At 47.3% G+C, this 13,587-nt stretch overlaps 1 protein-coding gene across 2 annotated transcripts; it reads left to right on the top strand.

Moving 5' to 3' along the window:
- Window positions 1-1,213: 1,213 nt before the first annotated feature.
- Window positions 1,214-10,596, top strand: jade3 (jade family PHD finger 3). Of its 2 annotated transcripts, none has more exons than XM_072438445.1 (11): window positions 1,214-1,279; window positions 1,647-1,706; window positions 1,778-1,860; window positions 2,078-2,235; window positions 3,286-3,476; window positions 3,758-3,969; window positions 4,631-4,798; window positions 4,914-5,030; window positions 5,334-5,792; window positions 8,569-8,686; window positions 9,411-10,596. In XM_072438445.1, exons 2-11 carry the CDS (start codon window positions 1,658-1,660, stop codon window positions 10,205-10,207), a joined length of 2,352 nt encoding a protein of 783 aa, XP_072294546.1. In that variant the 5' UTR covers window positions 1,214-1,279; window positions 1,647-1,657; the 3' UTR covers window positions 10,208-10,596. The 2 variants fall into 2 exon arrangements, with proteins under 2 accessions (XP_072294546.1, XP_072294547.1); XM_072438446.1 differs by having other exon boundaries at window positions 1,229-1,283; window positions 1,633-1,706.
- Window positions 10,597-13,587: the final 2,991 nt, after the last annotated feature.

Genomic DNA, 13,587 nt, shown 5'->3' with positions numbered 1-13,587 from the left:
ACCACTTAAACTATACCACTTAAACTATACCACTTAAACTATACCACTTAAACTATACTACTTTAAACTATACCACTTAAACTATACTATACTACTTAAACTATACTACTTTAAACTATACTACTTTAAACTATACCACTTAAACTATACTACTTAAACTATACTATACTACTTAAACTATACTATACTACTTAAACTATAATACTTTAAACTATAATACTTTGATGAATGCAGCTTGTACAGCTAAAGCTAGTTTCACACACTTCATTTCAACTTGTGGCTCAAAGTTGTATTTAATAACCAGATGTTATTATGTTATTGTCATGTGTTTTCTTCTGTAGTTTTGTTGGGTCTGAATTCTGCAACGTTTTACATGCAAAAAGACAAATGTTGCTAGAAATGATCGAATTGATTTTATTTATTTTATGTATTGATGTATTTGACAGGGACAATGCCTCATACATAGTAAGAAAACAAAGCTCGTAGCCGATGTGATGCACACAAAGTGCATATCCAGTGCTGTAGTTTTTCACCATTGCACATTTGGACGGCAACAATTTATAGACGACTTATGCCTGTATGGACCATAAAAATAAGTGTAGTCGTTATCTGGACTGTACAGACTCTGAAGACACAGACAGAAATTCCCTTTTACAACACGGTGGCATTATTCAGTCAACCGTTTCATTTTTTCATCAATAATTAACTTTAACTTTTATTTGGTTAAGATAGTCCTATAAACATTTGCTGACTAACCAACTATTAAAATGATCGCTAGTTGCAGTCCTATTGCACAATTCAATGACAATTCACCAACAACCTACCATTTTAGACAAGACGGGATATTGATTTTTACATTTGTACATATTTCCTTTACTGGCTTGAAATAAAGTGCTACTCTTCATCTTGTGGTTTGAATTTGGTGGGTTCCTTGTATAGATGAAAGGTTCTGTTCCTGTACATTGGGACTATGGTATGGAGCAGGATAAGTTGATGTCTCCCCCCTCGTGCTCCTTCCTCATGGGGAATGTGAGGCATGTCCTGTCTGTTGAAGCGGAGCACTGTACTCACAGCTACAACCGTAATGCCAGGTTTGACCCAGTGGTTTTATAGGCCAACGGGACATGATGTACAAACATCTTGCCTTTATATACTTTGCTTATATTTATAGCCGTGTACTTTAAACCTGATATATCCTACTCTGTTTTCGCAGGCATGAAACGATGCAGATGAAAATGGACTGAAAACTACTAGCATGCGCTTCCATGTGAAATTTATGGTGAGTTTTTGGACGGACTGAAATAGTTTTGCATTTGGACATAACAAGACCAAAAAAACTGCAGTATCAACACTTTACCGCGTTCTACATTTGTCACAGCACACTGGCATTTAAAGCACTTAGTCATACAATATTAATAAAAGTGGATTGCTGACTTGCTCCCAGTTTAGTATTTTGTCCACCCTTTGTTGCCGTCTTGGATCTTTGCACCCAAATGATTTGAGTTGTGTTAGTTTTAAATCCAGTGTTGTTTGTACAAGCTTTGCAGCGCTGAACCTGTAAATCCAAAAGATACTGTGCAAACATAGAAATAAGAACATGTTTTACAGTTGTATTTGTCCCTTTTGTAACAGTCACTTTTCTGCAGGATGATACAGGATGAAACGCATCAGGTCCTTCAGCAGTAGTGACAGTTCTGACAATGAGAGTAAGTCTTCTAATGGTTACAAAATATGATCTAGATTTAATAATAAAACTTAGCTGTTTTCATTTCTCCAGGTCCCTCAACTTCCTTCTGCTCCTCAAACAAATATGGCAGTAAACCGGGAACCCCGGCCTCCAGCCAGAAGAAACCGGCTGAAGTGAGGATACGATTTATGAAACATATAGTAAATCACTAAATCAACATTGTGAAGCTAAGATGTCATTACTCTTGACTTTTGTGTCCAGTCCTATCCACTTAAACCTGTGATGTTTAACCTGCTCCAGGGTTTAAAGATGATCTCTAGAGGAAGACTTGACTTCACTGAAAATGTTAAGACGTAACAAAAAATCTGTATCTTTTTTGTTATTTTGAAGGTGTTCAGAAAAGACTTGATCAGTGCCATGAAGTTGCCGGACTCTTACCACATTAACCCCGAGGACTTCTACCTTTTGGCTGACTCATGGAAGCAGGAGTGGGAGAAGGGCGTCCAGGTCCTGGCCAGTCCAGACACAATCCCACAGCCCTCAGTTAGGTAACTGCAACGATACAGAGTCAACCTATGTTAGACTATATATAAAGCCATATCATACTATGGATACACAAAATGCCATTGTATTATATTGTCTTATGTCACGTTCTGCAGGGCAGAGGGCCCATGGGATTGAACAAGTAAATAAAAGTAGGATGAGCAGATGAGGGTTATTTAAAAGGAGAATACCTGTTGTAAAAGGGAATAATGTGACTGTTGCAGAGGAAGGAACATTTTCATTAAACCGTTTGCATTTTAGGTGTTAAAGGCCACAGCTTAAGCCAATATATTTTCAGCTGGAATTTATGAACATATCTGCAAACTTTAGATCGATTTGATCAAATAAAGTGTTATAGGGTTTGAGACATGAAGTATGAATAAATGTAGGTGCATTGTCTGTTCCTGTAGCTTCCTCTGTTTCTTTGTTGTGGGAAGTTTGAATGTCACTGGAAGCCCGGTCTTATTCCTCTCACTCTGTGGTGTTTGAGGTGTTGTCGGTGGTGTCGGTGGGGTTTGGGGTTTGAGTTCTGCTGCTGCGCCCCACGTGCTGCGCCCCATGTGCTGCGCTGACAGTGTGGGAGGGGCCCTGCTAGAGAGGAGTGCATTATGGGAGCTGTAGTATTAGAAATCACCTGAAGGGCCTCAAAGCTAATTGGAAATGGATGTCACGACCTAACAGCGCCTTACTTGGTGCTCGTCAAGAGTGATTGGGGCATTTGAGTATTTTCTTAAAGAAAACTCAAAGAGGTTCAGGTATTTAATGCCATTTTTCACACCAAAACTTTGATCAGAAATGTTTTGAGGTATGGTTTCTTATTGTCAACTTGGTACAAAGTCGATAGTTTTCTTATTTTCTACTTGGAATTACCATGTAATGTTTGACTAAAGATTTGCCAGTTTGTGCTGCAAACATTTTTTATCAATACAATTTCCAAATTATTTCTCACACAATACGTTGAAAAAGGTCCATAGCTCGAGCATCACATTTTGGGGATAAACACTGCGATGCTACTAATAATAATGCTTTTATTCACTTGTTTGTTCTTCTTCCAGAGCTGTTGCAGACAAATCCAAAGAGGTTCTGTACAGTCATAAGAAGAAATACATCCAGTGCTCAAACCCAGACCTGACGGAGCCGGGCTACGTGAACATCCGTGAGCTGGCCGAGTCCATGTGTCGATACGACCTGGACGAGACCGACTTGTTCTGGCTCCACAGCCTCAACATGGAGCTAACACGCATGGGTAAAAGTCCTATTTATGCATGTTTTAGACATCAATGCTAATGGCTGTAGCTTTTGCCTCGTTTTAAAGTTAAAAAAGCATAAATAAAACATAGGACCTTTTTAAGTATTCAATAAATACAAGTATTTTGCTAGTGGCTCCTGTTAGTGGGGTGGAACCAATAAGCGACGCACAAATAGCCATATTTTGTGCTCAAATATGCGAGTCTGACAGTTATGAGTGCAAAAAAATAATTATTTAAAAAAAAAGCGCTTTGGTTTAACTGGATTACTGTATTTCAGGGGAGGAGCCCATAGACGAGCTGACAATAGAGCGCACCCTAGAGGCGCTGGAGCGCCAGTGTCACGACAACATGAAGCACGCAATCGAGACGGTGGAGGGTTTGGGCATCGAGTATGACGAGGACGTGATCTGTGACGTGTGCCGCTCGCCCGACAGCGAAGAGGGAAACGACATGGTTTTCTGTGACAAGTGCAACATCTGTGTGCACCAGGTCAGCCCTGCTGCATTTACCGGACTTTTCCTGAATAACCAACCAATTCTACATCTACGGGCCACGCCTCAATAAGCCATGTTTCTTTACGTTTCTCCACGTCTGGAGTCACTCACACATTATTGAATATGAGTGATTGTAATAAAACACAGCATTTTGAAGCTTTAAATATAGGCAAGGCAAGTTTATTTGTAGAGCACATTTCATACACAAGGCAATTCAAAGTTCTTCACAGCAGGAAAAATGCATTCAAATCACAAAGAAATTACAGAAACAGAAATACAATAAAATAAAAAACACCTAGCCACAAAGGGTAACGTGTTTTCGGAGTCCAACTCCCTTTTAAATCAGTCCAACTGATTGTCTAAACTAATGAAATCACAAAACAATTTATATTCTAAAAGAGAAGAGTCAGTCAAAAACAATAGATTTAAACATTGTTAGAGTAGAACCTGTCTCACATCTTCAGTAAGATTCTACCAAAAACACAGTCTTCCTCTAGTGTGCCAAACGCTTGCGCTTCATGCTAGAGGGCCCCCGGGGGCCGTTAGCCAGTCAAAATCTATAAATTAGACTCTCCGTGAGTGGGGAAAGTAGCGGCTTATAAATGAAGGTGAAAATATTTTGGTGCTTTGTGTTCTAATCACAGTTTGTGCTTTAGGCCTGTTATGGGATCGTTAAAGTGCCCATGGGGAACTGGCTGTGTCGTACCTGTGTCCTGGGCATCGACCCTCAGTGTCTGCTCTGTCCAAAGAAAGGAGGTGCTATGAAGGCCACACGGGCCGGGACCAAGTGGGGCCATGTGAGCTGTGCACTGTGGATACCAGAGGTTGTTCTGACTGCTCTTCATATCAGCTTTTCTTATACTGTGATAAAATGGTTACACTGCCAAGCTATTATTGCAATTCACCTTTTTAAAAATCTTCCTTATTTTTGTTTCCCAGGTGAGCATTGCTTGTCCTGAGAGGATGGAGCCCATCACCAAAGTGTCCCACATCCCCCCAAGTCGCTGGTCTCTGATCTGCAGCTTGTGCAAAATAAAGACAGGTGCATGTATACAGGTGAGACTCACTTCTAATGACAAAATGACAAAGACAGGTGCATGTATACAGGTGAGACTCACTTCTAATGACACGTAAAGACAGGTGCATGTATACAGGTGAGACTCACTTATGACACATAAAGACAGGTGCATGTATACAGGTGAGACTCACTTCTAATGACAAAATGTTGTTTCCCTTCTATATGTATTGCTGTATAAGAATAACTTTTTGTTCATGGCTTAAACCCGGCGACTTGCTGTTGATACAAAAACACTATTATCTGTTAGTTTTCCTCAGGATTAATGGAGCTTTGTTTTCCAGTGCTCTGTGAAGAATTGCACGATCCCGTTCCACGTGACCTGCGCCTTTGAGCACAGCCTCGAGATGAAGACCATCTTGGATGAAGGGGACGAGGTCAAATTCAAATCCTTCTGCCTCAAACACAGCAAACCCAAGTCTGCGGAGCCTGGTTTGAGCCCAGTCCGGCCCAAGCCCAGCAGCGATGCGGTGAAGGGCGGGCAGCGTGCTCAGAGGCTGCAGGAGCTGGAGGAGGAGTTTTACACGCTCATTCAACCAAACGACTTGGCCAAAAGCCTCTGCCTATCAGAACGCAGGATTGACTTCATCTATCAATACTGGAAACTCAAGAGGAAAAATAACTTCAACAAAGCCCTGCTGCCCCCTGCAGAAGAAGAGGAGAACCTGGTGCTGCAGCCGCAGGAGGACAGTATCCACACACGTATGAGGATGTTCATGCACCTCAGGCAGGACCTGGAGCGGGTGAGCGGCCACACTAATGCTCTTTACAGCTCTTTACAGCACAACCATTTGTATTACTGTCAAAGTACTCTTTTCACCCACTTTGAACCCGATGTGGCTAATTTATAGATTTTCCACGGCCTCGGGGTCGTGTTCTCTGTATGTTAAGCTTTAAAATTCTGTGTGTTTTATTACAATCTCATATTCACGTAGAAACTATTCTAACGAGGAACTGACTTGAGACGGTCTAAACACAACACGCAAAGCGCCAACACGTGATACGGCGCTCTGCATTTTAGAACCTGCCCCGCAATGAAACGAGCCCCGCAATGAAACGAGCCCCGCATCACTGTAAATATGTCATGTTAGAACCTATATATGTACTTTTTTTTTTTTTATGTTTTTTTTTGTAAATTCCTTGGTGTGTCTTATATTCAGGAGCACTCTATAGCCCGACTTTTACAGTATTTATAGTAGTATGTTTTTTATTCTTACTGAGGAAAGTTTAGTTTAACGTTAATGAAATCAGAACCTCTCTTCTAGCTTAGTTTTGTAGTAAATATAAATGTGCTTCATACAAATGTGTTTTTTTGGCTCAATTGCATGTTACATTTTCTCATCGTTGGAGCAGAAAATATTTTCGAAATATTCAGAAGCAATGTTTGCTGTGTCATCCCTGGTTTGGCCCTTAAAATGAACAGCCTGATGTATTGATTAGTAAAATAAAGCCCTACTTAACACTGTAGTACAACAAGTACAAACACCGTATACAGTGATCCCTCTTATCGCGGAAATTCGCGAAGTAGAAACCTTTTATTTTTTACAGTTATTATACAATGAAATACTCCATAAAACATTGAAGCTCACGCGCGCCGCTCTCACCGGCCTCTCACGCGCCGCTCTCACCGGCCTCTCACACACGCCGCTCTCACCGGCCTCTCACACACGCCGCTCTCACCGGCCTCTCACGCGCCGCTCTCACCGGCCTCTCACGCGCCGCTCTCACCGGCCTCTCACACGCCGCTCTCACCGGCCTCTCACGCGCCGCTCTCACCGGCCTCTCACACACGCCGCTCTCACGCGCCGCTCTCACCGACCTCTCACACGCCGCTCTCACCGGCCTCTCTCACGCGCCGCTCTCACCGGCCTCTCACACGCCGCTCTCACCGGCCTCTCACACGCCGCTCTCACCGGCCTCTCACACGCCGCTCTCACCGGCCTCTCACACGCCGCTCTCACCGGCCTCTCACACGCCGCTCTCACCGGCCTCTCACGCGCCGCTCTCACCGGCCTCTCACGCGCCGCTCTCACCGGCCTCTCACGCGCCGCTCTCACCGGCCTCTCACACGCCGCTCTCACCGGCCTCTCACACGCCGCTCTCACCGGCCTCTCACGCGCCGCTCTCACCGGCCTCTCACACACGCCGCTCTCACGCGCCGCTCTCACCGACCTCTCACACGCCGCTCTCACCGGCCTCTCACGCGCCGCTCTCACCGGCCTCTCACACGCCGCTCTCACCGGCCTCTCACACGCCGCTCTCACCGGCCTCTCACGCGCCGCTCTCACCGGCCTCTCACGCGCCGCTCTCACCGGCCTCTCACAAGCCGCTCTCACCGGCCTCTCTCACACGCCGCTCTCACCGGCCTCTCACGCGCCGCTCTCACCGGCCTCTCACGCGCCGCTCTCACCGGCCTCTCACGCGCCGCTCTCACCGGCCTCTCACGCGCCGCTCTCACCGGCCTCTCACACGCCGCTCTCACCGGCCTCTCACACGCCGCTCTCACCGGCCTCTCACGCGCCGCTCTCACCGGCCTCTCACACACGCCGCTCTCACGCGCCGCTCTCACCGACCTCTCACACGCCGCTCTCACCGGCCTCTCTCACGCGCCGCTCTCACCGGCCTCTCACACGCCGCTCTCACCGGCCTCTCACGCGCCGCTCTCACCGGCCTCTCACGCGCCGCTCTCACCGGCCTCTCACACGCCGCTCTCACCGGCCTCTCACGCGCCGCTCTCACCGGCCTCTCACACACGCCGCTCTCACGCGCCGCTCTCACCGACCTCTCACACGCCGCTCTCACCGGCCTCTCACGCGCCGCTCTCACCGGCCTCTCACACGCCGCTCTCACCGGCCTCTCACGCGCCGCTCTCACCGGCCTCTCACAAGCCGCTCTCACCGGCCTCTCTCACACGCCGCTCTCACCGGCCTCTCACGCGCCGCTCTCACCGGCCTCTCACGCGCCGCTCTCACCGGCCTCTCACGCGCCGCTCTCACCGGCCTCTCACGCGCCGCTCTCACCGGCCTCTCACACGCCGCTCTCACCGGCCTCTCACACGCCGCTCTCACCGGCCTCTCACGCGCCGCTCTCACCGGCCTCTCACACACGCCGCTCTCACGCGCCGCTCTCACCGACCTCTCACACGCCGCTCTCACCGGCCTCTCTCACGCGCCGCTCTCACCGGCCTCTCACGCGCCGCTCTCACCGGCCTCTCACGCGCCGCTCTCACCGGCCTCTCACGCGCCGCTCTCACCGGCCTCTCACACTTCAATTTGTCTAGCGGTTTTACGTACGTGTACATATGAATCCATAACGTTATTGACACAGGTAGAGAAGACGCGGAGAGACTGTTTAGCCAATCAGAATGCAGAACACAATGCATGATGAAAATCCGCGAGACCGCGAAAAGTGAACCGCGTTATAGCGAGGGTTTACTGTACATTGTCAGAAATAAGACTGTATATATTGTCAGAAACACTGTGTATATTGTCAGAAGTAAGACTGGTGTTGGGGTTTCAGGTGAGGAACCTGTGCTACATGGTGAGTCGTCGAGAGAAGCTGAAGCTGCTGCAGAGTAAGGCTCAGGAGCAGATGTTCAGTCTTCACGTCAAACTCATTGACCAGGAGTTCTCAGCAGGTAAGAACATTAAATCACTTTTATTTAAAGACTAAAAAGACCAAACCAGAGGTGCTCTGTTTCTCTTTCCCAGAGAGACAAACCCAGACCTGAAACACATAACACATCATATAATGCCACGGACTGAATGAACCGTTCTGATGCAGACGCACATACTAAATCATTCTATTCCGGTTTTAATGGCATGTCTCTGATGTAATGATGCAGTACGATTAGAGATCATGGGATACTGCATCTCGTGTCACTGCATAAGCCTAAGTGTATTTAAATGATGATTTATTCTTGTTCTTGATCTAAAAGAGAATGCATCATCGCTTATGCATCAGCGCTTATGCTGCTGGATTCTCATCCCTGATTGGTCAAAAAGTCATGTTATTTTATTTGAGCTCTTAACCTGGTCCAGAGCAGGTTATGAGTTCATGGCCTGTTGCCATAGAGATCTACCAGCTTCATTGTACCACTAAACCAGAGTTCACACTCTAAAACAGGTCTCTGGGTCAAAAATCATTCCATTTCTGTCACAGCAGGGCAGAATAAAATAAGTCATTGTAAAGCTCGATAAAAGATGAGAGAATAATTGACAGTACTGGATTTTTTATAGCGTTTTTGCTCTGAACTGTTTGTTTGGGTGTGTGTTTATCATGCTTTACAGAGATGAGCTTTATAAAGGAAACTGCTCTGATTATTCCTTATGTATTGACTTGTGTTTTACATTGGTCTGCAGGTCTTCCAGCCTCGTTCCCTGTGGAGAATACGCTCTTTCGACATCCTCCTCGGATAACTCTGAAGCTCAAAATGCCCAAATCCACTAGTCAAAACGGAAACTCCACTAATAAATCGGCCAATGGCCCACTGAGTCTAGACAACAGTTTAAATGTGAGCGAGCAGGCATTGGGAGAGGGGCTGGGACAGGGCAAACCTCTGTTCCACACCCGGAATCGCAAAGAGGAGCGCTCCAATGGCCGCTTGTCTTCATCAAACCAAAAGATGAAGCCGTCTGGTAAACCTTTAACTCTGCACGCTGCTCTTCAAGGTCACTCGTCCAATGGAAGACATAACAAAGACGGCAAAGGATGCAAGACAAAATTGAATGGGGTTTTGGAGAACTACGTTGCGCAAAAGGACAACTCCTGCCAAACGAAAAGTGACACGGAAGCAAACAAAGCACTGGAGAAGGCTAGTTTTCGAAAAGTTGCAATCGAGCATTTCGGGAAGTCGTTCAAAGAGGCTACAATCAGTTTAGTCCGGGCAACAGAAGACATGAACACTGAAAAACTGTCCAAAAAAGGACCGAGTAAAGAAGGACTATGTGCCAAAGCTGTTGCGGGACACACAGATAAAGGCACACGAGACAGCGATGGCTACTGTCCCGACCTGGAACTCAGTGATTCAGAGACCGAGGCCAAAGGGAGACACAAGCAGCAGAGGATACTGTCGCTGGAGGCGCCCAACGTGGACTCTAGGAAGGGCTTAAGCAGAGGGAAGCAGGCGTTCAGCCCCAGGCAGCCCAGGCAGAGGTGACAACTGCTGGGTCAGTGCTGGGTCAGTCTTCCATAAGGGTCATGTGGCCACTGTCCATGGAGGTTTGACCACAAGATGCTCCATAAAACGCTGTTGGTCATTGCTGCCTTTCTTCTCAAAACTCATGGGTCCAGCATTTTACTTCCAGGAAAAAGTTACAAACAAAATGCACTCAACACAAATACACAACAATTGGCCAGTGATGGATTCAAATTCTGCCCTTTAGAAGTTCAAATGGCCTTACAAGACACCGCTGTACTTAAAGTGTTGAACCCATCTGATATTTCAAAGTATTTTTACAAATATTTTGCCTGAAACGTTTTGTACACACTTTTCTACAGATGTTGAATTACTTCTTTTTCCCCTTTTCGCATTGGTTTAACAACGCAAACGCCTTTTTATGCTACATTTCAGTCATTGTTTTAAGGACCAAGTTGAACATAAAAGCGTTGAAAAAAAAAGTGTGGCTTTTGTGAGAACTAAACATATTTCACATTGTGGATCTCTTAGACCTGGTGTTTTAATCTAAACTACAAACATGATATCAATCAACTCGACTGTGTTTTGTATTTCAAGCACATCTTTAGAACTCATTTGGCTTCTATATTATAATCTCTAGTTGGATGAAATTCAGTCTGACCTTAAAACCTTTGATGTCATGAGTTTGTCTTGGTTTAGAAACAGACTTTGACGTGACTGGAATAAAGACTAAACCCGGGTCTGACTTGATCATCTCATGAAAGCTTCAACAGTGAAACACTTTATGACATTTGCCTTTAAAACACAACAAAAACACTGATCCTTTAACTGGCTCCACCAAGTCACTACAGATGAGTTCATAAGCTCGATTTAACACCTTTCTAATAACTTATTCCTCTGTTCTATAGAAGTTATTCATGTCTTTGTGCTGTTCATGTTTTTATTGTGGTGCGTTGGAGCTCTGACTGTAGGACCACTGAGGGGTCACTGTAGAACCACTGTAGGACTACTGAGGGGCGACTGTAGGACCACTGAGGGGCCACTGTAGGACCACTGAGGGGCCACTGTAGGACCACTGTAGGACCACTGAGGGGCGACTGTAGGACCACTGAGGGGCCACTGTAGGACCACTGTAGGACCACTGAGGGGCCACTGTAGGACCACTGTAGGACCACTGAGGGGCGACTGTAGGACCACTGAGGGACCACTGTAGGGTTACTGTAGGACCACTGAGGGGCGACAGTAGGACCACTGAGGGGCCACTGTAGGACTACTGAGGGGCGACTGTAGGACCACTGAGGGGCCACTGTAGGACCACTGAGGGGCCACTGTAGGACCACTGTAGGACCACTGAGGGGCGACTGTAGGACCACTGAGGGGCCACTGTAGGACCACTGTAGGACCACTGAGGGGCCACTGTAGGACCACTGAGGGACCACTGTAGGGTTACTGTAGGACCACTGAGGGGCGACAGTAGGACCACTGAGGGGCCACTGTAGGACCACTGTAGGACCACTGAGGGGTGACTGTAGGACCACTGAGGGGCCACTGTAGGACCACTGTAGGACCACTGAGGGGCGACTGTAGGACCACTGAGGGGCAACTGTAGGACCACTGAGGGGCCACTGTAGGACTACTGTAGGACCACTGAGGGGTGACTGTAGGACCACTGAGGGGCCACTGTAGGACCACTGAGGGGCCACTGTAGGACCACTGAGGGACCACTGTAGGGTTACTGTAGTAGGGCGACTGTAGGGCGACTGTAGGACCACTGAGGGGCGACTGTAGTGGGGTGACTGTAGGACCACTGTAGGGCGACTGTAGGACCACTGTAGGACCACTGAGGGGCGACTGTAGGACCACTGAGGGGCCACTGTAGGACCACTGTAGGACCACTGAGGGGTGACTGTAGGACCACTGAGGGGCCACTGTAGGACCACTGTAGGACCACTGAGGGGCGACTGTAGGACCACTGAGGGGCCACTGTAGGACCACTGAGGGGCCACTGTAGGACCACTGTGGGACCACTGAGGGACCACTGTAGGGTGACTGTAGTAGGGCGACTGTAGGACCACTGAGGGGCGACTGTAGTGGGGCGACTGTAGGACCACTGTAGGGCGACTGTAGGACCACTGTAGGGTTACTGTAGTAGGGCGACTGTAGTGGGGCGACTGTAGGACCACTGTAGGGCGACTGTAGGACCACTGAGGGGCGACTAGTGGGGCGACTGTAGGACCACTGTAGGGCGACTGTAGTAGGGCTACTGTAGGACCACTGGGGGGCGACTGTAGTGGGGCGACTATAGGACCACTGTAGGGCGACTGTAGGACCACTGAGGGGCGACTAGTGGGGCGACTGTAGGACCACTGTAGGGCGACTAGTAGGGCGACTGTAGGACCACTGGGGGGCGACTGTAGTAGGGCGACTGTAGGACCACTGTAGTAGGGTGACTGTAGGGCCACTGTAGGACCACTGTAGGGCGACTGTAGTGGGGCGACTAGGACCACTGTAGGGCGACTGTAGTAGGGCCACTGTAGGACCACTGTAGGGCGACTAGTGGGGCGACTGTAGGGCGACTGTAGGACCACTGTAGGGCGACTAGTAGGGCGACTAGTGGGGCGACTGTAGGACCACTGTAGGGCGACTGTAGGACCACTGTAGGGCGACTGTAGGACCACTGTAGTAGGGCGACTGTAGTAGGGCGACTGTAGGACCACTGTAGGACTGTGCGGTGCTTTACCAGTTTACAAACCCCACAAAGCCATTTCATGTTCTACTTCTTTTGGACAATTTTCAAATAAAGTTCAAATCAGTAAATGTTTGTCAGTTATTTCCCATTATGCTGATGATTGTACATGAAAGTATTGCATAATGACCAGTTATTATCATTTATCTCCTTCTGATTTTGGCAACTACGAAACAGGAACTCCTCAAATGAGCTTTTCTGAGCTTTTCTGAGCTCACATTTTTAAATTCCACACATTAATATGTCTAAATAATCCTCCCAGAAGAATTATAACTTCATGTGTGGAACTGTTTGAACTGTAAGACCATGCGACTTATCCATATGACACTAATGTACACTAATGAGGCAGTAATCGAGTAGCAGTCCTAATATTGATTTGAATTTTATTATCAAATCAAATTCTCATTGCCGATATGACAGGTTTTTATTAGGCCCGAGCCCCAGCAGGGCGGAGGGCCTATTGCTCCCGCAACGCTGCCTTCGGCAGCGTTGCAACTGTCTGACCAAACATGTTTGGTACCCCGTCGCCCCTGGCAAGTACAGTGAACTAGCCCATGCCGAAGGCATGGATCATGCATACTTACTCCTGCTATGACAGAAATAGTCAACAATTAGTGAATGGGCGAAGCCCATTCACTAATTGTTGACAACAGCA

Source organism: Eucyclogobius newberryi, unplaced genomic scaffold (genome assembly GCF_026437365.1).
Source record: "Eucyclogobius newberryi isolate DKJ021-1_F unplaced genomic scaffold, fEucNew1.0.hap1 SCAF_9, whole genome shotgun sequence".
NCBI classification, from domain to species: domain Eukaryota; kingdom Metazoa; phylum Chordata; class Actinopteri; order Gobiiformes; family Gobiidae; genus Eucyclogobius; species Eucyclogobius newberryi.
This window is presented reverse-complemented; position numbering and strand designations above follow the sequence as displayed.